Raw genomic sequence first — 24,850 nt, forward strand, 5'->3', positions numbered from 1 at the left:
CAGCTTCACTTGGCTAGCCTTCTAATGAGGCTTACTCTTCTGAACTTGAACTTAAAGGGAACCTGTCGACCCCCGTGCCGGGGTGACAGGCTCCCAACCCCCCGTTAGAACCCCCTATACTCACCTCATCGCGCCGGGTGCCGCTTCTGAAGATGGTCGGGTCACGGAGATCTCAGCCGCTGCAGCCCGGCGTGCGCTGAGAGATGAGTCCAACGCTCATAGAGAATGACGGGAGAGTCCAGCGCTCTGTCATTCTCTATGGGTGTTGGACTCATCTCTCAGTGTGCGCGCCGGGCTGCAGCGGCTGAGATCTCCGTGACCCGACCATCTTCAGAAGCGGGACCCGGCGCGATGAGGTGAGTATAGGGGGCTCTAACGGGGGGTTGGGAGCCTGTCACCCCGGCACCGGGGGTGACAGGTTCCCTTTAAAAGCTTGCAACAGTCTATACATACTGAGCTAGACTTATGACTGCAGCCATAGTGACCCCCCACAAGATGTGTATATAGATAGATATATCTCTCACCTAGTGACTAATGCAAGTGACCCCCTACAAAACAGACACCTGAGGGGCCCTGATAATAATAATTGTGCATATATCTATCTCCCAGTGTCTGCAGCCAGTTTGCCCTACACTTATAGATGGCCCCCTCCCCTTATAGATGACCCCCTCTACCCCCATTATAGATGCCCCCTCCTCCCCCCCATTATAGATGCCCCCTCTCCCCCCCCTTAAAGATACCACCTCCCCTTATAGATGCCCCCTCTCCCCCCCCCCATTATAGATGCCCCCTCTTCTCCCCCCCTTATAGATACCCCCTCCCCTTATAGATGGCCCCCTCTCCCCCCCTTGAAGATGGCCCCTCTTCTCCCCCCATTATAGATACCCCCTCCCCTTATAGATGGCCCCCTCTCCCCCCCTTGAAGATGGCCCCTCTTCTCCCCCCATTATAGATGCCCCCCTTCTCTTCCCCCCATTATAAAGCCCCCCCCCTCTCCTCTATGCTAAGCAATATTTAAAAAAAAACAAACACACAAACTCACCTGACAACCCGCTCCCCCGGCGATCCTCTTCTTCTTTAGGTGCTGTCCCCGGCTGATGCGCGGCTGATGCGCGGCTGCCGGGGGTGTCCCGTCCTATCCCCGGCAGCGCGGCGCGTCAGTGTACGCCGGGGCTGTGACTTCTGACACAGGAAGCGTCTCTGACGTGCGCTTCCTGTGCCGGAAGTCAGGGCCCCAGGCAGCTCACTGATGCGCCGCGCTGCCGGGGATAGGACGGGACACCCCCGGCAGCCGCGCATCAGCCGCGCATCTTAAAGAGACAGCGCGCCGCCGCCGGGGCCAGTCGCAAATGGCGCCCAGATTAATAAATCTGGGCGCCATTTGCAAAATGTCAGTCGCATTGGCGACCATTTTGGTCGCCATCTGGAGCCCTGTATAATCTATAAGCTGTGTATGTGGCCATTTTCCTTTCCGCACAATAACTCTTCTTAATTTCTTTGGTAGGTACTATATTTGCCTATGGGCAGACGGGTACAGGCAAAACTTTTACAATGGAGGGGGTGCGAGCTGTTCCTGAGCTCAGAGGGATAATTCCTAATTCATTTGCTCACGTATTTGGACATATTGCAAAAGCAGAAGGAGATACAAGGTAAGGTTCACCCGGGAAGGTTCTTGTTTATTCCTAATGCATACTTTTATCATTTATAGCATACTGGATGCATAATATAGATGGTCTCTAGTGTAACCCTGCTCTTCATATATATCTGTCAAGTGAATTGGAGCTGAGCTGCATTTACAGGTCGCTACACACTGAAATGAGACAAACTCCATCCACTGTTTAGTGCGGCACTGAACAGCTGATGGGCATGGGTGTCAGGTGTCAGCACCCCACCAGTTAGCAACTGATGAGGCCACCTTGTCTAATGGTGCTTTTAGACGGAACGATTATCGTTCGAATTTGCGCAATAACGATCAGACTCGAACAATAATCGTACGTGTAAACGCTGCAAACGATCAAGCGACGAGCGAGAAATCGTTCATTTTGATATTTCAACATGTTCTTAAATTGTCGTTCGCAAAAGATTCGCAGATCGTTCCGTCTAAACAGTCGTTCACCGATTTAACCTATGTGTGAGATAGGCTTAAGCGATCGCAAAACGATTTTTCCGTACGATGTATCGTTCCGTCTAATTGCTGATCGTTATAAAAAACACATTGTTCATTCAAAACCGTCAATCGTGCGATCGGGCGAATTATCGCTCCGTCTAAAAGCACCATAAAGTCTACACAACACAGGTATCAGAAAGTGCCAGAGATTTGTAATTTACTTTTATTAAATAGTCTCAAGTCTTCCAGTACTTATCAGCTGCTACATGTCCCGCATGAAAAGGTGTATTCTTTCCAGTATGACACAGTGCTTTCTGCTGCCACTATCCAGTAGCAGATTCCCCACAGAAAACCTCCCCTGTTCTCCAGACTGGAAAAAATACCAGCAGCTGATAAGTACTGGAAGCGTTAAGTTTTTTAATAGAAGTAAATTTCAAATCTCTGGGACTTTCTGGCACCAGTTTATTTAAAAGGAAAAACGTATTTTTTTTTTGTCAACTACACCTTTATGGCTGAAATGTGCAGGTTACAGTCCAAACAAAAACAGTACAAGATGCTTAATTCTTCATTTATGTTCAAAGCTGAATTTCAGTTAGGGGTGGAGGACATTTTATGATCAGAAGTGCTACGCCATATGGTGCACGTTTCTTCACATTTCTTACTTGTTTTATAGGTTTCTCGTAAGAGTGTCTTACTTGGAAATATATAATGAGGAAGTACGGGATTTACTAGGGAAAGACCAGACACAAAGACTTGAAGTAAGTATAGTATACATAAAATTCATGAAGCGTTACTTTGTGACAACAATGTGCTCAGCAATATATCAGTTTCAGCAAAGTTTGGTATAGGAAGCACAGTTCTTATTGTTTGTTTTTTTTTTGTTGTTGTTTTAGTAACACAGGAAGTTGTGTTTTTTTTTTTTTTTTTTTTTTTTGTTTTTTTTTTTTGCTTGTGTTTTAAAGGGAATGTACCATCAAGCCTGGGCTGAATCACTGGAGGCAGGCTGACCCACCCCCAGTGGGAGGAAACCCCCTCACCTCTATGACACTGTTCCATTAGAATCAATGGAGCTGTATGATAGAGGGGCGGGGGCTTCCTCCCACTGGGGGTGGGTCAGCCTGCCTCCAGTGATTCAGCCCAGGCCTGATGGTACATTCCCCTTAAAGGGGAACACTCAGAAGGTTAGAGGAATCTAAATTGCTGATAGCTTCCTAGTGGGCACAGGGTGCTGAGGATTAAAGTGTCTTTTACCCACAACCTTGGCGCTGTTAGCTGTTAAATCCTCTGCTCGGTAAGCCATTAAGAGCACTAGGGCTGGGGCTATTGCCCCCAAGCACCGATCCGGTCCACCCCCGGTTGGCCCCCTTCATTGATAAGTATTAGAAGGGTCAGGCCGGCTTACTGGCAGAGGATTTAACTGCTAAAAGATTATTTTTTTAATCTACAGAGCCATGTGAGGGCTTATTTTGTCACCAATTGTAATTTTTAATTATATCCTTCAAGTCAGATTGGCTTCCTGTGGTCGTGTTGCTGTGAGCAGATCCATTACGCTGCACTGCCAATGACACAACCTTTAAATGCCACTATTAGTGTAGATAGCCGATCACAGCGATCACTGCTTGCAGGCTATTAGCAGTGACCCTCAAATCCCAAGCCCGCTCCATGTACTCCAGAACGAAACCGCACACCCTGCGTCGTCCAAAGGTTCTTGCAATTAACCCATTAGTTCAAACATAGTCACTTAGAAGCTGAACTCTGACTGTCAGTCATGCTGGGAGGGGAAATGAGGAGGCGTCAGTCTGTTTTATGGAAGCACCGACAGATACGTGAAAAATACCATGTGTCTATTCTGCAGTTGTCTAACAGTATCAGCGGTTTGCAATCAGAATTGCAGTGAAATTTCATATGTCGTATAGAAATAACTTGCTAATAAGAAGTGCTTTTTCTTAGGTTAAAGAGCGACCAGATGTTGGAGTTTACATTAAGGACCTATCTGGATATGTTGTAAACAACGCTGATGATATGGATCGGATCATGACTCTGGGACACAAAAACCGTAAGTCACGCCTGTAAATATTGTCCATAGCAACCAGATTAGAGTTGTTTTTAGGCTATGGTCACACGCTGTACGACCGTTGTTTAACGCTACCTACAGCCGGAGTTATTGATCACGATCATTAATTCTGGCCGTAGGTCACGTTAAACGTCAGTTTGCGGCGAACAACGTGCGAACATAGCCTAAAGTACACCTGTAACAAAGTCTGCTTACCCAATCTGCGCATTACAGTCTTGACATGTTTGTATCCATGATACCTGAACTTCTGGCTGCAGAGAGGAATTTGCTGCCGATCAGGTCAATGGACTTCGTGACAGGGACATTTTAAGATTGGTTAGAAAATGAAAATAGGGACGTTTGAGCTGAAAGCTGAATTGTGGTATTGTGCTGATAAAAAAACATTGCAGTAACAATTAAAAAATGTTGCTGTTGTTGTTTTTTTGGGATAATAGAAAATAAAAATATTTGTTCCAGATTTACAGAGTCTTTCATAGTGTGGGCACCACCCCTGAGAGCATAAACTACTATTTATTTGTATAGCGGCAACCGATTCCGCAGCAGGTTTGTTTGTTTGTTTTTTGTGCACAGAACAGGGGTTACATTACAGACACACGTTACAGAATGAAAAGTGAGGGACTGAGGGACCTGCTAGCAAGAGCTTACAGACTATGAGGTCTAAGGAAGAGACGAGATGAAACGGGAGTGGGATGTCACCACTGCTGAACTGTCAATGGGCGTTGAGAACTAAATGTGTGTGTGTGTGTGTGTGTTTGTGTGTGTATTTTATGTGTATATGTATAAATAGAACATTTATACTGTGATTTTTGCTTAATTGCCATAAAACTTAGAAGCCCTATAATAGTCCTATTTCACTCAGCCAATACGATACCTCCCTGTGTAATAGGGTCAGTGATCAGACAATAAACAAGCAATTTTGCATGCTAAAAGATCATTGATTGGCGGCCGCATATCTTCCTATGTAATGGCGAATGGGAGTCCCATGAATGATCCAGCGATCAGTCATTCGGCCCTCTGGGCCATATAGCCGAGCCTTGAATTAGGCTTTCCAAATTAACACTAATCTACAAGATGGCGCTCCTTTAAAGTAATGGTAACTGCATTTACCATCTTTTTATTGGAGTCTCGTTTGTCATCTTTTTGAATGGATAAAAAGTTAAATAATGAATTTTAAAAAGGCCATTGTTCCTCTCTTTCCACAGGTTCGGTTGGAGCCACAAACATGAATGAGCACAGCTCCCGCTCACATGCCATATTCACCATCACTATAGAGTGCAGTGAGAAAGGGGCTGATGGGAATATCCACGTGCGAATGGGCAAGTTGCACCTTGTAGACCTGGCGGTATGTATATTTTTCTTACTTTGCTTAATGCTTTAGTTTACTAAATGTACCAAAGTGTTATAGATTTGCTCAACAAGGGGGCATGGCTTAGCAAAAGTATGTTTAGATTAGTGGAAAATAGGGAGTAATTTGCAAATGTAATGTATGGATCACTAAATCACAGATCACAGTTAAGAGTTGCATGTAAGGCTAGATTTATATGAGCATGTTATTAACCTGAACTGAGACTATCATAAATGCCATCATTATATCTCTGGCTTGGCCGGAAATTGTGGCTATAATATAGGCACACAAATGTCCCAGTATTATACTTGCATGTATTAGGCCTTACATATTTGTAAGATTGCCACCCTCACATGGCATTAGTGCACAAATGGTTTGTAATGCTGCCAGTGCCCTGATGTTCAAAGAGGTAACGTTCTTTGGGAAGTCTTCTGACACAACTATTTGTACTTAATGGTTTTAAATAATGGTTAGTTCCCATTAAACAAGGTTTGTATCTCAATAATCTTTCATTTTCAGGGTTCAGAAAGGCAAGCCAAGACAGGGGCAACTGGTCAGAGACTGAAGGAAGCCACAAAAATCAACCTGTCGCTTTCTACATTGGGTAACGTCATTTCTGCCTTGGTCGATGGGAAAAGCACACATGTGCCTTACAGGAATTCCAAGCTCACAAGATTACTCCAGGATTCCTTGGGTGGAAATTCCAAAACCATGATGGTAGGAGTCTATCTATTTTAAACTAAGTAGACAAATCTTGTGATTTAAGTGAGACTTTTCTGAGTGATACATTTTGGTGCCTAAATTTCATGCGTTCCAATGAACGCCCTTCCCATATTGCTTCTCTAAAATATTGGGGGAGATTTATCAAGCTGTCTAATAAGGTTATTGCCAATAGCAAATCATCATAGGTCTTTTTTTCCTTATATTGCTTAGGTAAAATGAAAGCTGAATATGTATTTCTATAAGGTATTATCTGCCGTGAACATTTATACATATGTTATAAATGTTGGGTCAAAATCTGACCACTGGGTTCCCCACCAATTCTGAGAACTGGGAATGGTAGCTGCTCATACATAGCCATTCTCTGATATAATAGCTTATAAAATGCTAGATGTACTTATGTAGAGCGCATGCCTTCTCTTCTCCATAGGGGGGACTGTAGACCTGCTTTTATTTACAAATTTTTTGGTAAAATAAATTAAAAAGTTCTGTTTCATGAGAGAAAAGTCTTATACTGGAGGAGTAATATAGAGAAGAAATGTAACTACACAACTGGACACTAGGGGCCTCTAGTTCCCCAGATAATTTTATTTAAAAGAAAACTGACAGCATGGGTATTGCTTATATCTGTGCTACTAGAAAAAAAGAAACAGGAAAGAAAATGAATGAAAATCACACTGTCTGCTTCTGCCTCACTCTTTGGCTGCATCTGTATCTTCAGACCGCTGTCTAGCCTCCTCCAGAATCATTGACAGCTGGCTCATGTTAAAATTTCACGCAGCCAAAGATGAGTCTGTTTTCAGTCAAGAAAATCTGGAAGAGGTGGGGGGCAGCCTGAAGACATAGCTGGAATGGGGGTGGGGGGACAGTTTCAAAGACCCAGCACTCTCAGCTGGAAATAAAATAAAATAACGTTTTTTTCTAAAGATGCCAGCTCACACAGTATTGCTAAAGGTATGTAAGCGATGCTTGTGTGAATAGGCTCCTGGAAACTGACAGCAAGATATATGCATGTTTGTGCTGTCAACATACCTATTGTTTAAAAAAAAAATTAAAAACCTGCATATTTTTATCAGATAAACTTTTCAGAGTGGTGATTTTAGCACTCTCTCTGTTACAGAGCCCCCTCAGTGGTGGACAGCTGTATTTTATCCTTTGCATTTTCAGTGGGTGGCACCAGGGCTGGTTTGTACACACACATGACAGGACACATCACATATTTCTCTTTTCTTTGTTATAACAGGCTTGCACTGTGCTGTGCTGATGATGTACGCAGTGCACAATGCTACAGTAGATGACGAGGGGAAGAAGGGGTTACTGATGCACTGACATGGCAAGTGCACTGTGTGAGCAGAAATGAAATAAATAGCAGCAGCATTGCAGCCAGCACTGAACCGGCTGTACTGTGCTGGAATTGGTTTATACCACGTGTCAAAGTCAGACCCTCCAGCTTTTACAGAACTACCATTCTTATCATGCTTGGACAGCCAAAGCTAAAGCTGGAGGGCCTGAGTTTGACATCCCTTGTTTATACAATACTTAACTATACATTACATGTGGGGGGGGAGAAGGGATTACTGGTACTTTGGCCTTGCAAGAGGCTATGAGCAGCAAGGATAGAAGCAGCGGCAAAGAGCCATTACAATAAGCCCTGCTGAGATGAGTGGGAAGTTCACCTTGTATGGACAGTTCAGATTGACTAGAGCATGGGTCTCCAAACTGTGGCCCTCGAGCTATTGCACTACTACATTTCCCATCATGGGTAAAAATATTTAGTCCTCTAGACCACAACAGTCCTATTCTTCAAATAAACAATTTAATCATAATATCACAATTAATGGCACACTCGTTCTTTTCATACCATAAAATCACAATCCTGAAAAAATCATAAATACACGTCTAAAACATTAAAAAGTCAAAAAGGTCCATAACCATATAAAAACATGAGGTTGTGCAAAATAGTGTAGTGCCGCTGGGTTCTGGCCAAAGTGTGTGATATAGTTAATCGCACCTATATATCGAATATGACAATGTTTCAGGTGTCCTATAGCATATTATATTGCAAGTAGGCACTCTTGTTAGGAGAATTGATAATGGCAGTAAGTATTGGAATTGTAGTCTTTCTGCGTTGCGATAATGTGGCTCACAACTCCCGATACCTGATATATTGCGGTGTATAATAGCACTCTAAGCCGGCAAGATTTGGTCACAATGTATCGCTGGTTCATGTAAGTTCAATAATAAACACAGTGGCGTCTGTAGCGCCTCTCACCCATCCCGATGTGGCTGTTGACTAGTATCGTGACTCCCTCGTCCCTCCTGCAAGGCAGCATATCGATGTTACTGGGTCCTGACTCGAGGGGTCCTGCAGCGCGTCCTTGTGGTGCTCAAACAGCGTTCGCGCGCTTTATCACGGCCTCATTTTCACCTCAGGTTATTCAGTCTAGGGTGAGATGCTGATGAGGATCGTGAGTGATAGCCACGGGTTATCTGGGTGAATGAATGGTGCAGAATAGCGGGGGGCCCCCAGCAGCGGTATTGTTTGTAGGTCTTTATACAGGGTAGCTAGTCCTGTATGTTGATAATTCATATATTTCGCCAAACGCGTTTCAAGGTTTTAATAATTAACCTCTTTGTCAGTGGCAATAACAAGAGTGCCTACTTGCAATATCATATGCTATAGGACACCTGAAACATTGTGATATTCGATATATAGGTGCGATTAACTATATCACGCACTTTGGCCAGAACCCAGCAGCACTACACTATTTTGCATAACCTCATGTTTTTATATGGTTATGGACCTTTTTTGACTTTTTAATGTTTTAGACTTGTATTTATGATTTTTTTTTTTGTGATTTTATGGTATGAAAAGAGCGAGTGTGCCATTCATTGTGATATTATGATTAAATTGTTTTATTTGAAGAATAGGACTGTTGTGGTCTAGAGGACTAAATATTTTTACCCATAATTGATTCTTCCCCAACTGCCCATTTCTAGGTTAGGGCATTTTTAGTTTAACCTCGACCTATTCAGGCAATACAATTGTGAGCTGCACCTATACATCTATTCTTACATTTCCCATCATGCCTGGACAGCCAAATCCAAAGCTTGAGCTGTCCAGGCATCATGGGAATTGTGGTTTTACAACAGCTAGAGGGCCGCAGTTTGAAGACCCATGGACTAGAGGCTAACAGCTTACAAGTACACATCCCAGGCTTTCTTTCTCTTCCTCCCAACTACCCCACCACCACTACCACCTCCTTCCTGTACATGGGATGCTCCATTCTCTTGCTGGGTTCCATGAGCTGGAACTAGAGAAGATTTCCCCTAACAGGCACTAGACAGCAGATTATAGGAAAAGGAGACACCTAGTGGCGAAAACTATAGAGCTGCTGTTCCATGGTAAGATTTTTTTTTTTTTTTTTATAAACTAAAGCGATTTACAAAAAATGTTCGGAATAGCATAGCATAGCATAGAGAGAAGTTGTTTGAGACAACAGTGACCTTTTAAAATTACACAAACTGAATCAGAACGGATGATGACTAAAAACATGGGTAAAGTGCATATACTACAGTGCCGGCCTATGAAAAAAATGTGCAAAAATGCAAACGTAGTAAGTATTACAAGTAAGGTGCCTGGCACAATCAATAAATAAGGTTTACATATTCAGCAAGGGTTCATTACAGTAAACAACATGTCCCGGAAGACCATAAACCAATGTCACAGACAGCCCTATCACTGAAACATTACCTGCTATGTATGTTCATACAATACCCATGAGGTGCGCCCCGACGCGCGTTTCGGCAACACGCCTTTATCGAGGGGTGGCGCCACACTACTAGATCTGATCTTTTATATCCCCTATTCCTGGCTCTAACCAATGAAAGACTCCATTCCACGCATAATAATAACAATCACCTGCATGTCTCGTCGGCGCATGTTCCCAGGGCCATCCGTCTCAAACACTTCCGGGTCCGAGTACACATGACCCACGCCAAGCGTGATCACGTGACCGTGCTCCGAACTGCAAGCGATGTCGGAAGAGACCTCGCACATGCGCACACATGCGGACAAACTAAAGGAATGCATAAGTGTCATCGGTGTATGAATGGGCGTACTATCCAGTCAGCTGTAGACTACATTAAAAGTCCCCTAAAATAGTCACCATTTAATCAGTTATCAACTACATTAAAGTCCCCAGAAAGTAATTCAAAAAAATAAATCAGCTACATGATTCAATATATAATAAACTAATTAATACATAATACATGTGCAAAATTTGCTCACAAAAATTGTGTATGATGTGCCATAGGCACAAAATATACTAGTGTTAAATAAGTGACATATTGTGAAAAAAAGAAAAGAAAAAGTGTACAATTATGTGTTGAATCACTATAAAAATGCCCAGTATAAATTTTTATATAAAACGCATGAAAAACGCATGTCACAACAATACAGTGTGAATAGTGCCAAAATATACAAAATACTAAAAAATTCATAAATGTGAAATTGCTCGATAATCCAGTGAAAAAATAAATATAAAAGGTGAGAATCAAACATTTGCACATACAAAAGATATATATATATGAAAATTAAAATAAAAATTATTTAATTAATTGCAAAAATTATATTTTAATATAAAAACTAAAAAATATATGTAAATTTTTAAATATTAATAACAATCATGACCATAAGTGAAAACTATATAATGTGTAAAAACACAAAAATATAATATTGTGGAAACTATTTCTATGTATTCCAGAAAGTGAACATGTATATATAGCGCTCAAAAATGAGATACTCAAAGCAAATGATCAAATAATAAACAGTGAAATATATATAAATGGGACTTGTGAATGTCAAATACAGCAGATCGTAGTATTCTTTCGCCATTGATGTAGGAGATGGATATGCACGTCTCCAGAGCCTATGCCAGAAATGAAATAAAATAATCTAAAAGCAGAAAAGGAAGGTACATTAGTACCTAGATACACATACAACAACTAAAATAAATAAAATCAGATCTATATGATCAGAGGAATGGGGCAAAACTCACTACTTCATTCAAACCCATAGGTTGCACCGTTTTAAGGACCCATATCCATCGTGTCTCGCATTGAGCTAATTTTTTAGCTACATCCCCACCACGGGTACCCATGTTGATTTTGTCAATGCCCTTCACTTTCAATTTTGTTGGATCACAGTTATGATATTTGTAAAAATGCCGAGCTATCGGTTTCAGTGACTCGGGATCAGTTGTATCTTTCGCCTTCAGGATGTCACGTATATGTTCACGGACACGTGTTTTCAATTCTCTGGTAGTTAGTCCAATATATATTTTTGAGCATGGGCAGGACGCGTGATACACTACTGCCCGACTGGAACATGTGATATGTTGCGTGATCTTAAATTTTTGTGTTCCCGTACTGTCTGTGAACTCTGTTTCCTTCACTATGTTTGGGCAGGCAATGCATTTCCCACATGGATAACATCCCCAAAGCTTCTTCTTCGCCCCAAAGCACTGTCCAGGGGGATCAGTGATATATTCACTTTTAACAAGCATATCCCTGAGATTTTTTGATCTTCTTGCAGTTATAGCTGGTTTTTCTGAAATATAATTGCAAAGAATGGGATCTACAGTAAGTACCGCCCAATGCTTTTCTAAGCATGCCCTCATTTTTGGCCAATGTGAGTGATAGTTGGTAATAAAACGTACCTTATCATCTTTTTTATTCCGCTGTGTAACCTGTAGTAATTCATCACGATTGGCACTTCTAGCACGATTGTATGCCTTCTTTATACTGCGGTGACTGTAGCCCCAATGAAGAAATCTTTTTTCCAAATCTGCCGACTGTTTCTCAAAGTCCGTGGTTGTAGAACATATCCGTTTCATCCTGAGGAATTGACCTGTCGGAATTGCATTAATTGTCGATGGTGGGTGTGCAGATGATGCATGGAGGTATGTATTCGCTGCCGTTTTCTTCCGGAATACATCAGTTTGGATGTATCCCTCGTTATCCCGTTTCAGTTTTACATCTAGAAAATCAATTTCATCATGGTTATAGGTATATGTAACCCTGATATTTTTGGAGTTGTTATTAATGGTCTCCATGAACAATTTAAGTTCATCCACTGTTCCCTGCCAGATCATGAACACATCATCGATGAACCGTGCCCAAAACAGGACACGGTCCTTTAATGTAGTTGATAACTGATTAAATGGTGACTATTTTAGGGGACTTTTAATGTAGTCTACAGCTGACTGGATAGTACGCCCATTCATACACCGATGACACTTATGCATTCCTTTAGTTTGTCCGCATGTGTGCGCATGTGCGAGGTCTCTCCCGACATCGCTTGCGGTTCGGAGCACGGTCACGTGATCACGCTTGGCGTGGGTCATGTGTACTCGGACCCGGAAGTGTTTGAGACGGATGGCCCTGGGAACATGCGCCGACGAGACATGCAGGTGATTGTTATTATTATGCGTGGAATGGAGTCTTTCATTGGTTAGAGCCAGGAATAGGGGATATAAAAGATCAGATCTAGTAGTGTGGCGCCACCCCTCGATAAAGGCGTGTTGCCGAAACGCGCGTCGGGGCGCACCTCATGGGTATTGTATGAACATACATAGCAGGTAATGTTTCAGTGATAGGGCTGTCTGTGACATTGGTTTATGGTCTTCCGGGACATGTTGTTTACTGTAATGAACCCTTGCTGAATATGTAAACCTTATTTATTGATTGTGCCAGGCACCTAACTTGTAATACTTACTACGTTTGCATTTTTGCACATTTTTTTCATAGGCCGGCACTGTAGTATATGCACTTTACCCATGTTTTTAGTCATCATCCGTTCTGATTCAGTTTGTGTTTTTATGATATATATTGTTATATGTCTGTGTTATCAATAAAAATTCATTCGTGATTATATCATATCTGGGTACAGTATTTTTTTGTAGGTATATTGTATTGTTTTGCTGTCATAGCACCCAGTAGATTATCCCCACATATTTTATGGTCTGCACTTGCTTGTTATACCTCTGGGGTAGAGTATCAGCTTGTACATTTTTGTTTGGTTGACATTTTAAAATTACAGAAGCGATGGAATGGCTAATGTGTGTCACGTTGTAGCCTGTTGCTACAAAGTAAAATAAATATGTTGGTATAATCCTCTATTTTCTTTATTATGTGTTATTGTTATAAGAAATTATTGTTCTCACATTTCTGCCTACCGCAGTGTGCAAACATTGGTCCAGCAGATTACAACTACGATGAAACAATCAGCACACTCCGTTACGCAAATAGAGCGAAGAATATCAAGAACAAAGCCAGAATCAATGAAGATCCCAAAGATGCACTTTTGCGTCAATTTCAGAAAGAAATTGAAGAACTTAAGAAGAAACTTGAAGAAGGTAAAAGGGAAATTGACATCTGAGGATGTAGTGGTCACCGTATTATATTACTGTATCACACCAAAAATGGTGGCTGGTTTGAAGCATAAAACTTCATGCTTCAGAGCATGATGACTATAAAACACCAGGAAAGACTTGGGGTCCTATTACACGGGGCGATTCCTGTGTAATAAGGACAACGATCAGCTGAGGACCTGATCTTTGACTGATTGTTATCTTTTAACTAGTTTAAAAATCATTGGCCGCCAACTGTGCATCACTCCATGTGTATCTGTCCGAAGATAATAAAGATAATACTTAACTCTCCACACTCCCTGGTGTTGTCCTGCCTGTTCCCCACTCACTGCATCTCCAAAGTGACAGGCTGCTCAGCCAGTCTCTGGCCATGGTGCTTTCCTGTCTTGGCCTGTGATTGGCTGAGCGTCTATTACTTCACAGATGAGTTTAGAAGCTTTAGCGGTGAGTGGAGAAAATCCAGGAGGACACTCTGGAGCATGGAGAGATAAGTAAAACTTTTATTACTTTCTATGTATGCTATAAGGACTGCACAGACATCGCTAACTATGTCCATGCAGCCCTAGCTGCATGATAATCAAGGCAGGTAATAGGCTTCTTACGTGAGTACTGATCTAGCAGATCACCTCTTGCTTACAGCAAATGGGGGGGGGTCATGTAATACGGCCCTTAAGAATGTAAAACTGTATTAAATGGAGGAAAGGGGGACACAATCAAATCCTTTAAATATGTTAACAGCTAAATAAGGTTTAGGAAAGATCAGAAGCAAAATGATAAATTATTACTTTACTGAAAAAGTAGTAGATGGTTGTAACAAACTTCCTGCAGATGTGGTAGGTAAGTCTAAAGTAACTGAATTTAAACCTGCCTAGGATAAACATATCTATGGTAAGATCATGGCAAAAGAAATACAGTACTTAAAGTGACGCTGTCACCCCCTATTTGCATTTTGCTGCTCTCCACAGGTGTAAAGGGTAAATGTTACAGCTTTCATTACTTATTTTATATTATACCTGATGGTGCTTGTTGTGGTAAAAAGTAGTTTTTATCACCTGCGGGGCTAAGTGGCACTAGGGACGGAGCGATGTGGCACAAAGGCCGCAAGGCCCCGCCCACATATACCAATCCACAGGTGATAAAAACGACTTTTTACCAGAACAAGCACCATGAGGTATAATATAAAATAAGTAATAAAAGCTGTAACATTTACCCATTACACCTGTGGAGAGCAGTCAAAATGCAAATAGGGGGTGACAGTGTCACTTTATGTAGCAGACTAGATGGACTAGCTGGTCTCTTTCTGATGACAGTCTTCTATGTTTCTTTACTGTGTATTCAATTCACTATGATTTATTATGCTTATTTAGGTGAGGAAATCTCTGGCTCTGATGAAAGCGGCTCAGATGAAGATGATGATGAGGATGGGGAGATTGGGGAAGATGGAGAAAAGAAGAAAAAACGAAGAGGTAAGATTCCTGGAATAAAATCCATGAGTAATTCACTGTCACACTTGAGAAACACTCTGGGTCATTCATTATGTTACCTGACAGCATATATAGAGCTATTATATACATAAGTAAACTCCAGACAGATTTCCTTTACTTGCTGAAGAAACCTACTGGTATAGTGTATATTGCTACTCTTCATTGTATGGAAAACTGTCATGCAAGTTGACAGAATTGTGCAGAATCCGGGGGACTGTTGTCATGTGATCAGACTCTGTGGCTGTATATTCAAGCATTGGTAGCTATTAATACCAATTGGCACATTGATTTCAGTGATTGTTATGTAATACTTTGGGTCTGCCATCATTGGCAGCTGCGTTCAGTCAGTTAACCCTTTCACGACCATTGATCAATGCCCAGGTCGTGATTAGAGATGAGCGAACTTTTCAAAATTTTGTTCCTACCGGACTTCCGGATTTTTTTGAAAAGGTCGGTTCGACTGAATTTCGGATTTCTTCGGATTTCATAGTTTAAAGCATCTGTATGATACGGGGGTAGTGTATTTGGTTGAATTTAGGGCTCTACATGTCAGTAACATCATTATCTTTTCGATATCTCAAAGCAAATTTTTTTTTTTTATACTTTAATATTTACCATTACAGGGTCTATGCAGAAAAAAGGTCACAAATGCAGTAAAGGAGCAGCAGTAGTGGAAGCCAGTGGAGGTCCAGCAAAAGTCATTTGAGGCCAGTACAGTAGCAGCAGTAGTCAACATGGAGGCCAGTACAGTAGCAGCAGTAGTCAACATGGAGGCCAGTACAGGAGCAGCAGTAGTCAACATGGAGGCCAGTACAGGAGCAGCAGTAGTCAACATGGAGGCCAGTACAGGAGCAGCAGTAGTCAACATGGAGGCCAGTACAGGAGCAGCAGTAGTCAACATGGAGGCCAGTACAGGAGCAGCAGTAGTCAACATGGAGGCCAGGCAGGAGCAGCAATAGCCAACATGGAGGCCAGGCAGGAGCAGCAGTAGCCAATATGGAGGCCAGGCAGGAGCAGCAGTAGTCAACATGGAGGCCAGGCAGGAGCAGCAGTAGCCAACATGGAGGCCAGGCAGGAGCAGCAGTAGTCAACATGGAGGCCAGGCAGGAGCAACAGTAGTCAACATGGAGGCCAGGCAGGAGCAACAGTAGCCAACATGGAGGCCAGGCAGGAGCAACAGTAGTCAACATAGAGGCCAGTGAAGGCCCAGCAGTAGCCAACATGAAAGCCAGGGCAGGAGCGGCAGGAGCCACCATGGAGGCCAGGGCAGGAATAGCAGTTGTAATGGGGTGACATGAGCAGCGGAAGCAGAATAATGAGGTCCATGGACAGGCGAGAGGTAGCAGGGCAGCAGCAGTAGCAGTAGGAATGGTGGAATGACCAGTAAGGTCTAGTTCACATATAGGCCATAATAGAAGCAGAAAAGGTCCTACATCTTGGTGACAACAGGACCAAATCCTACTCTGTGGTATCAGGAGCAGGTGTCACAAAGTCCTTATCTATCCATGTGTCGTTCATTTTGATGAAAGTCAGACGCTCCACACTATCACAGGACAATCTGGTTCTCCTGGGACTGACAATATGACACGCTGCGCTGAAAACTCGCTCGGATGACACACTGCTGGCCGGACAGGAGAGTATGTCCAAAGCAAATTCAGCGAGTTGTGGCCAGACATCTAATTTTCCCACCCAGTAGTCCAGGAGTTCCGGCACGTTAGTTGGCAACGCAGAGTCCAAAAACACCTGGACTTGCTGTTTGAGGTGTGCCGCCATGTCCTGCTGCTGTGAGGGTGCTCCTGTTACCCCGGCCTGTGGCTGCATGAAAGCGTTTATCATGGACATCAGGCTCAGACTGGTGCCGCTGCTCATGCCACCGAAGCTGCTAGAGGAGGATGTGGAGGAGGCAGCGCTGCTGGTGTGGCCCTGGTGGGAATGGCGTGAATCAGAGCGCCGTGTTCCAAAGGCTGTCACTAACTGTGCACCCAGCTCCTCTCTATAATAATTCATTTTTTCCTCCTGTTGGGAAGGGTGAATGAATTCACACGGCTTGTTGCAATACCCTGGGTCCAGTAGTGTTGCCAGCCAGAAGTCGTCCCGTTGACAAATCCTTTGCAAGTGTGGGTCAGCCCAAAAGCATATCAACATGCGCTTAGCCATTTCCACCAGGGAGTGGGAAGGAGTCCTTGCCTCCGTCTCCACAGCATACTGCCAATGGGTACTGCCTCCATCCTCCTCATAGCCCTACATATCCTCCTCTGGTTCCCCTCTGGTCTGGCAGGAAGGCTCATCTCCTTCTCATCCACCTGCCTCAACTTCCTCTCCCTCCTCCTCCGCCAAGCCTTCCTCCAGCGACCCAGGCTGTGACGGTGGCAAAACCTGTTCCACTGAGTCACATCAGCATCAGCTCCAGTACATGAAGCATGGGTATGATGGCGCTCAGTCCTGTGTCTTGCCCACTGAACAGAAAGGTGGCCTCCTCAAAGGGTTGTAGCAAGCGGCAGGTGTCACGCATGAGCTGCCACTGCCCGAGCTCCAGGTTACACAGGGGGGTCGCCGTGTCCGCCTGCATCAAGAGGAAATCAGTCAAAGCCTTCCTCTGCTAATAGAGCCGGTCCACATGTGGAGGGTGGAGTTCCACCGTGTGGCTACATCGCAAATGAGACGATGGTTGGGAAGACCATTCCTCTGCTGCAGGTCGAGGAGGATGAGGTGAGAGTGATTTGAATGGCTGAAATGGTTACACAGCTTTCGAGCCATTGACAGCACAGTCTGTAAATGGGATGAAGACTTTAGAAAGTGTGTATTAAACTATTTAAAACATGTGCCGTACACGGGATGTGCCTCATACCTCCCAATGGTGCTCCCATTGTCACTCACCACCGTCCCAACTTTAAGATGGCGTGGAGTCAGCCATGAGGGGATTTCCGTCTCGAGCAGGCGGTGCAACTCTTTCCCTGTGTGTCTCCTTTCCCCCAGGCAGGCTAGATGCAGCACAGCGTGACACCTCCGTGATACACCCAAGTGGTACAAGGGAGGACCACTGGCGGTTGAGGAGGCTTTGGACCTACTGGAGGAGGTGGAGGAGGACCGCGACACAGGAACCCTGCTGTGACAACGGGGTGGTGTCATCGTCCTTCCCTGGCCAAGTTGCTGGCGGTCCGCCAGCCATATTACATTTACCCACTGAGCAGTAATGGACATATACTGCCCTTGCCCGTAATTACAGCTCCAGATGTCTGTGATTAAATGTACATGTCTGCTCACTGAATGGCTCAGCGAGTGAGCAACCTTTTCGCGAACATACCTATACATGGCCGGCACAGCTGTGTTGGAAAAGTAGTGTCGACTCAACATCAGTTCGCGGAAAGGTGCCAAGTCCACCACTTTAATCGGCAGAGCCTGGAGCAACAGCAACTTGGCCAGGTGGGCGTTCAGCTTGACTGCTGCGGGATTACTGGGTGCATATGTCTGCCTCCGGTGTAGAGACTTCATGATGACAAGCTGCCTACTGCTAGCAACACTGGCCACCAGCTGAAGAAGGGAGTGAAGACACACTCCCTTCCACAGAGGGAAAGTCCCCCCTGACTACTGCTGCTTCCTGCTGCTGTTGACCGCGGGTCTGCCTGGGCCTGCTGTGACCCACTATCACCCCGTTTCTCCCAGGCGGAAAGGTGGTGGCGCTTCATATGGGCAGCCATGGCGCTGGTGCCAGGATGGCAACTCTTGCCTCTTTTAATGCGCCTGTCGCACAGGCGACAGATGAACACATACAGTAGGTATCCTCCTGGCACTTTTTAAAAAACTGACATACAGGCGAGGTGTAGAGTCTAGTACCGACAGGCTGCGAGGATGGGCAGGTAATGCCGATACTAGGACCTGCAGTGGAGGAGGCTTCCCCAGTGGTCATCTGCTTGTCCCGGCTACGCTTCCGACTTGTTAGTTGACTACTGCTACCTGTCTGCTTTTTAGTTGTGGTGGGCCTGCTGGCGGACGGATTCCTGGTTGACAAATCCATCGAATAAGCCAATTCCTGACGTAGATCCCATGTAACGTCTGATGTAGCATCATCCAGTTCCAGAATGATGCTATCATCCTCATCAGGCTCCTGCCCAGTCCTCTCTCGTCTACTGCCTACTGCTCTCCTGCCAGGCCTAACATGGGCCTGCTCTGATATTGCCTCCGACACAGCTATGCCCTGCACTTGATTGTCCCCTGTCTCTTCCCCCACATGCTCATCGTCATCAAAGAGCAGTTCACTGCTCATAGACTCCAACAGTTCCCTTGAAGGTGGCGGGTCAGAAGTTAGCGGGATGTTGCTGATGATGTCAGATGGAGAAGGTGGGGGAATTGCTGCGTGCCCGTGCCAAGTCAGGGTTGTGTCTGAGGTACCCACAGATACCTGGCTGTCTCACTACTCATCCTTGTGAATGTCGAAGTGTGAGCCAGCCACTCCAAGACTGTGGAATTAGATGTGTGGAAACGACCCTGGTGTGACAAAGGAAGCTCAGGCCTGTCACTGGACCCTCGTCCTGCGCTACTTCCTCTTCTGCCCCTTGAGCCAGACTCTGTGCCCTGCCCTCTGCCTGAAATGCTTTGTGAGGTTTCCTGCTGCCGCTATGCCATGACTTTATACTCTAATTATGATTTCTACACTTGGTAGATGAGAACAGTATTTTTTGTAATACAGTCTAGCAAGCGTGCCACTTTAGTACTTGTATATCTGTATAGCAGTTCTTTTTTTTTGTTTTATTCTACACACATGCACAAGGTATATTTTTGTCTTAGGATAACACGTATGTCATATACACTCTCACAAGGATCCAACTATTGTACTTTGAATATCTGTAGAGCTCTTTTTTTTAGAGTTTTATTCTCCACAAATGCACAAGGTATATTTGTGCCTCAGGATAACACCTATGTCATATACACTCTCACAAGGGTATAGTACTTATATATCTGTATAGCACGTTTTTGTTCTGTGCACCCTTTGCTCTCCTATGCCTAATCTATCTATCTTTCGCCCTCTCTATTTTTCTCTCTCAATGTGTTTCTCCTCTCCTCTTTCCTAATAATCTTTTGGTCTTTGCTTTTGTACAATATCTTCTCAGTAGTCAGTACAGCAGCGTACAGCAGCAGCGTTTTGTCACACAGTCTCCTCCCTCTCTCTCTGCAGACTGCCTCATGCGGTCATGTGACCGCTCCTCTTAAAGCAATACCGACGTCACACAGGGGGTGAGCTAGTGCAAGATCCCCGCTGATATTGGATGTGTTCCGGGCATCATGGGAAAATGCTTTTCCCGCCCGGAACACTTCCTGCTTTCTAAAATGGCGGCTGCCATTTTAGAAAGGTAGGGAAAAAATATAAAAAATTTGAATTCGAACTTCAAAAAAATCCGAATCCGACCGAACTCGCACTTTTGGAAAAATCCGAACCGGATCCCATACCGGCTGAACCGCTTCGCTTATCTCTAGTCGTGATTTGACATCAGCTTATGGGATCATAATGATCCCATAGGCTAATGTCTCTCACTCTGCCCCCTCTCCTATGTCCCCTGTCGCTCTCATAATCTTGTGACAGCGACAGGGGAGAGAAGGGAGGCGGCAGAGCGTACGACCGCATGCCCGTTGCGCGTCCTGCCTTGCCTCCTGACCCCCGACTGCCTCCGTAGCTAGAAACCGGAAGCCTGAGGTTTCCAGTTTCTATGGCTACCATCGGGGCTCTGCAATCAGTTCGCAGAGCCCCAATGCACACCGGAGAGACAGTTCTCCCTCTGTAGAGAGAGAATTGTCTCTTCGGAGCCCTATAGATACTGCGATCATGCTGACCGCAGTATCTATAGGGTTAACTCTCAGCACCAGAGCACTATCACTGATAGCCGGGACCCGCCGCGGATGACACAGGCATAGCTCCTACGCCTGTGTCATCCTGTGCACTAAATTATCGTCGCTGCAACACCAGGCATAGGCTTCAGCAACGTTAATTTACTGTGCAGCGGTGGGAGGGAGTTAAGATTGTAGTTAGCCCATGTCCACCCATCCTCTGTTCTCCCAAAAATTCTACTACAGAGTACATTACAATGAAAATGAAGGAGATTTTTACAAATGTATTCACTTTAGTGTGTAAAGTGAATACCCAAGATTCACCAATCCGCAACGTGTTCTAACTACAATGCAGTGGGTAAAATCCTCAACAAAATCCGGAAGAAACCATGCAGATTTCTGTATCGCTTGGCACCGTTCGGTAGTTCTTCTCAATCCGTGCCTGGTCCAGGCTTCCCTTCTCTCCTAGTGCTGGTATTTAGGTGAAAAAACAGTTTTATTCCAGTGGCTAGGCAGGGTGTCAAAGAGGCATCCGCGCCCTAGTCCTGCCGCAGTCCTCTCTCCCTGCTTTTCTTCTTTGTTGGCACGCCCCTGGGCTGTATCTTTATCTTTTGCAGGCCTAGGGCACAGATGCTCTAGGTTCCACCCCTTTGACACCCTTGCTTGCCATGCTGCCTGAATAAAACAAGTTTTCACCCAAATACTTGCACCAGCAAAGAAGGGAAGCCCTGGACCAGGCATGGATTGAGAAGAACAACCAAACTGTTTGGGATGGTGTCCGGCAATACAGCTTTATTCGCTCTAACTATTTTCATAGCTTGCTACATAAGCTCATAAATCCCTGCAGTCTCATTGGGTTAGGTGAGACCCCAGACTGGATAATATGGAGATTTAAATGTAAATCGTCACATTTTTCTGGTGGCTCAGCACCAGAATGTTTAATCATTTAGCGGGTTTCTTGGTACAAATCTGATATAGCTCAATTTATGAATCTACTGTATGATCAGCAGAAAATAAAAGCGGTATTCTGGTAAATAAATCCCATGTCCACAGTTGTTTCCCAGTGTAATATGCTTGTACGATTTTAATATACTTGTAGTGATTTACTCCCCCCAGTGCATTGCCGCCACTGTACAAGAGTGGGGAGGCTGGGGATAAACAGGAGTCCCTGCTCCTGTACTCTGCAGCATTTCTGTCATGTGACCATTATAAAAAAAAAATGACACAGAAAAGCAACTTTGGGCATTGGATTTATTTACATGTAATTTTATCTCTGTGGAATACCCCTTTAGTATCTCAGAACAGCTCCTACGTGTTTTCCATTTGGTGACAGGTTTCTCATAGCCATAGTTAGCTTTAAAGGCATCAGCAATGAGCTACAGCCCACACTGATAACTGCAGGAGATGCTGCATCAGATAGGTGATCCACCAGATGACAAAGCTGTGTTCATGCTGAGCTCTGCAGGGAATCCATAGCCGAAAAGCTTTAGTTTGTTAAATAAAGTATTTTTGTTAAATATAATTGATCAACATTGTAAAATGTTAAATATAATTGATCAACATTATAAGGGGCAGGGCAGCCTTCACTGCCCGCCTCCCCCCGATCCCAATGTACAGCTCTAGTAACCGCAGCGACGCTGTCGCCCTGTTCGGCTGTCCCTGTGGCCTCTTCCAGAGACTAGGTATCTCGATGTGTGGCCGAGTGAGAGGAGGAGGAGTATACCGGGTATGTGCCCCCTGCCCCAGTCACCCTCAGCCTGCCCCTAATCTATACCTGTACTACTACACCCCTCATCTATACCTCTACTACTACTACACCCCTCATCTGTACCTGTACTACTACTACTACACCCTTCATCAATATCTGTACTACTACACCCCTCATCTATGTCTGAACTACTACACCCCTGATATATACCTGTACTACTACTACTACACCCCTCATCTATCCCTGTATTACTACAACACTCCTATACTATATGGGGAACATATTTTGCAAACCTACTTATATGGGACACTGAGGGGGCTTGTCTAATACACTGTTACACTGGGAAGCAATACAGTTGTTGTCTCAAACATCATTAAAATAGTATCTGATGCCACTGTATTGTATTGCTCCTCAAAAGTTATACAAATGACCAATAAACACTTATTACAGGAAATTCACATAGTTTTTTTTTCCCTGCACTTACTACTGCATCAAGGCTTCACTTCCTGGATAACATGGTGATGTCACAACCCGACTCCCAGAGCTGTGCGGGCTGTGACTGCTGGAGAGGATGATGGCAGAGGGATGCTTAGTGTCCCTCCAGTGCCCTGTGTCCCTCAGTGTCCTCCGCCATTATCCTCTCTAGCAGCCACAGCCCGCACAGCTCTGGGAGTCGGGTCGTGACATTACCATTTTATCCAGGAAGTGAAGCCTTGATGCAGTAGTAAGTGCAGGGAAAAAAGCACTTTATAAGCATTTGCTGTAATAAGTGTATATTGGTTATCTGTATAACTTTTGGGGGGCAATACAATACTTTAATAAAAATTTTCACCAGACTTCTTCTTCTTTAAATCGAGAATTGTCCCAAAAATTTTAAAAATCGAGATTTTATTTTTTTGACCATATCGCCCAGCCCTAGGTCAAAGTTTATTGAAATGACAGGTCTTCTTTAACACTCTCTATGATAGAACCTTATACCCACACATACACAGCTCTACATGCACAATACAAACTCGGCTGTGCTGCCTCCCACACACTCAGCTGTGATGCATCATACAAACACGCACAGCTGTGATACATTAACATACCCACAGACAGTGCTACTACACCAATATATAGGCACACCTCTGCTACATCACATACATAACCAGATATGCAACAGACAGAAATTTAATACAGATTATCCTTCCTTACGGTACAGTATCTCTACGGAGTCATGTTACTAATCACATGTCTCGATCATTTAATGATTTTGAAGCAAGGATTTGGTTTTTATAACGATCAGCGTTTAGACGAATAGATCGTTGGAAAAATCGTTATTGCGATTGTTTTTAAGATTGCTTAAGCCCATCTTACACATAGGGTGAATCTTTGAAAGACTGTTTACATAAAGCGATCTACCAATTTTTTGCGAACGTCCAACAAGGATTTGAGAACATGTTGAAAGATCAAAATGAACGTGTTTTTTTTTTACTCGTCGCTTGATCATTCGCTGTGTTTACACAGAACGATTATAGCATAAATGCAATCATTATTGTGAAAATTTAAACAATAATCGTTCGTGTAAACACAGCATTAGGGTGCTGCAGGTTCTTCAGCTCCCGATCTAGGTAAATTCCTTTGGGGCGTCACATGTAGGAATGTGGATGTGATGCACATCACTACCAGATTCCTCCCCTGCAGGACACTGGTCTCACTGATCTGTGCCGACAATAGGAGGGGGAAGACTATTCACCCAGCAGTCAGGCACAGCGTTTTAACTGCACTGTATTTGACCATGAAGGAAGCAGTCAGGACGGTTTGACAGTGTCTGTCCGCCCTGTCTCCAGATTATAAGACGCAGGCACTTTGTAGCAAGATATTTTGTTGCTGAAAAATTAAAAATATGATAATATTTGTGATATATGTAGAAAAAAGGCCTCAACACTTTCAGATTAGTGGTTTATTTACCTACGATGTCTCAAAAACATTAATGTTTTAGCCCAACATTAGGGCTTTTTATTCAAGCATAAAGTAAATTGAGTAGCCCCCCTACACACACACACCCACACACACACTGGACAGCAGTAGTATACATAGCAGTTTTCTCTATCTGCAGTGTATATCTGCTTCTGGTTAAATAATTCTCAGCAGTAATCTTTGAACGTCTCGTCTTTTAG

At 44.0% G+C, this 24,850-nt stretch overlaps 1 protein-coding gene across 2 annotated transcripts in view; it reads left to right on the forward strand.

The window, feature by feature from the left end:
* The window catches only part of LOC138793202 (kinesin-like protein KIF3A), a 55,440-nt gene that overhangs the window by 4,373 nt on the left and 26,217 nt on the right, over positions 1-24,850 (forward strand). For both annotated transcript variants that reach the window (XM_069971606.1, XM_069971615.1), the window contains exons 3-9: positions 1,505-1,649; positions 2,781-2,865; positions 4,058-4,163; positions 5,384-5,523; positions 6,046-6,243; positions 13,490-13,664; positions 15,047-15,145. In XM_069971606.1, coding sequence (XP_069827707.1) covers positions 1,505-1,649; positions 2,781-2,865; positions 4,058-4,163; positions 5,384-5,523; positions 6,046-6,243; positions 13,490-13,664; positions 15,047-15,145 — 948 coding nt within the window. The remainder of the gene's footprint in view (positions 1-1,504; positions 1,650-2,780; positions 2,866-4,057; positions 4,164-5,383; positions 5,524-6,045; positions 6,244-13,489; positions 13,665-15,046; positions 15,146-24,850) is intronic.

This window comes from Dendropsophus ebraccatus, chromosome 1 (assembly GCF_027789765.1).
Source record: "Dendropsophus ebraccatus isolate aDenEbr1 chromosome 1, aDenEbr1.pat, whole genome shotgun sequence".
Lineage (NCBI taxonomy): Eukaryota > Metazoa > Chordata > Amphibia > Anura > Hylidae > Dendropsophus > Dendropsophus ebraccatus.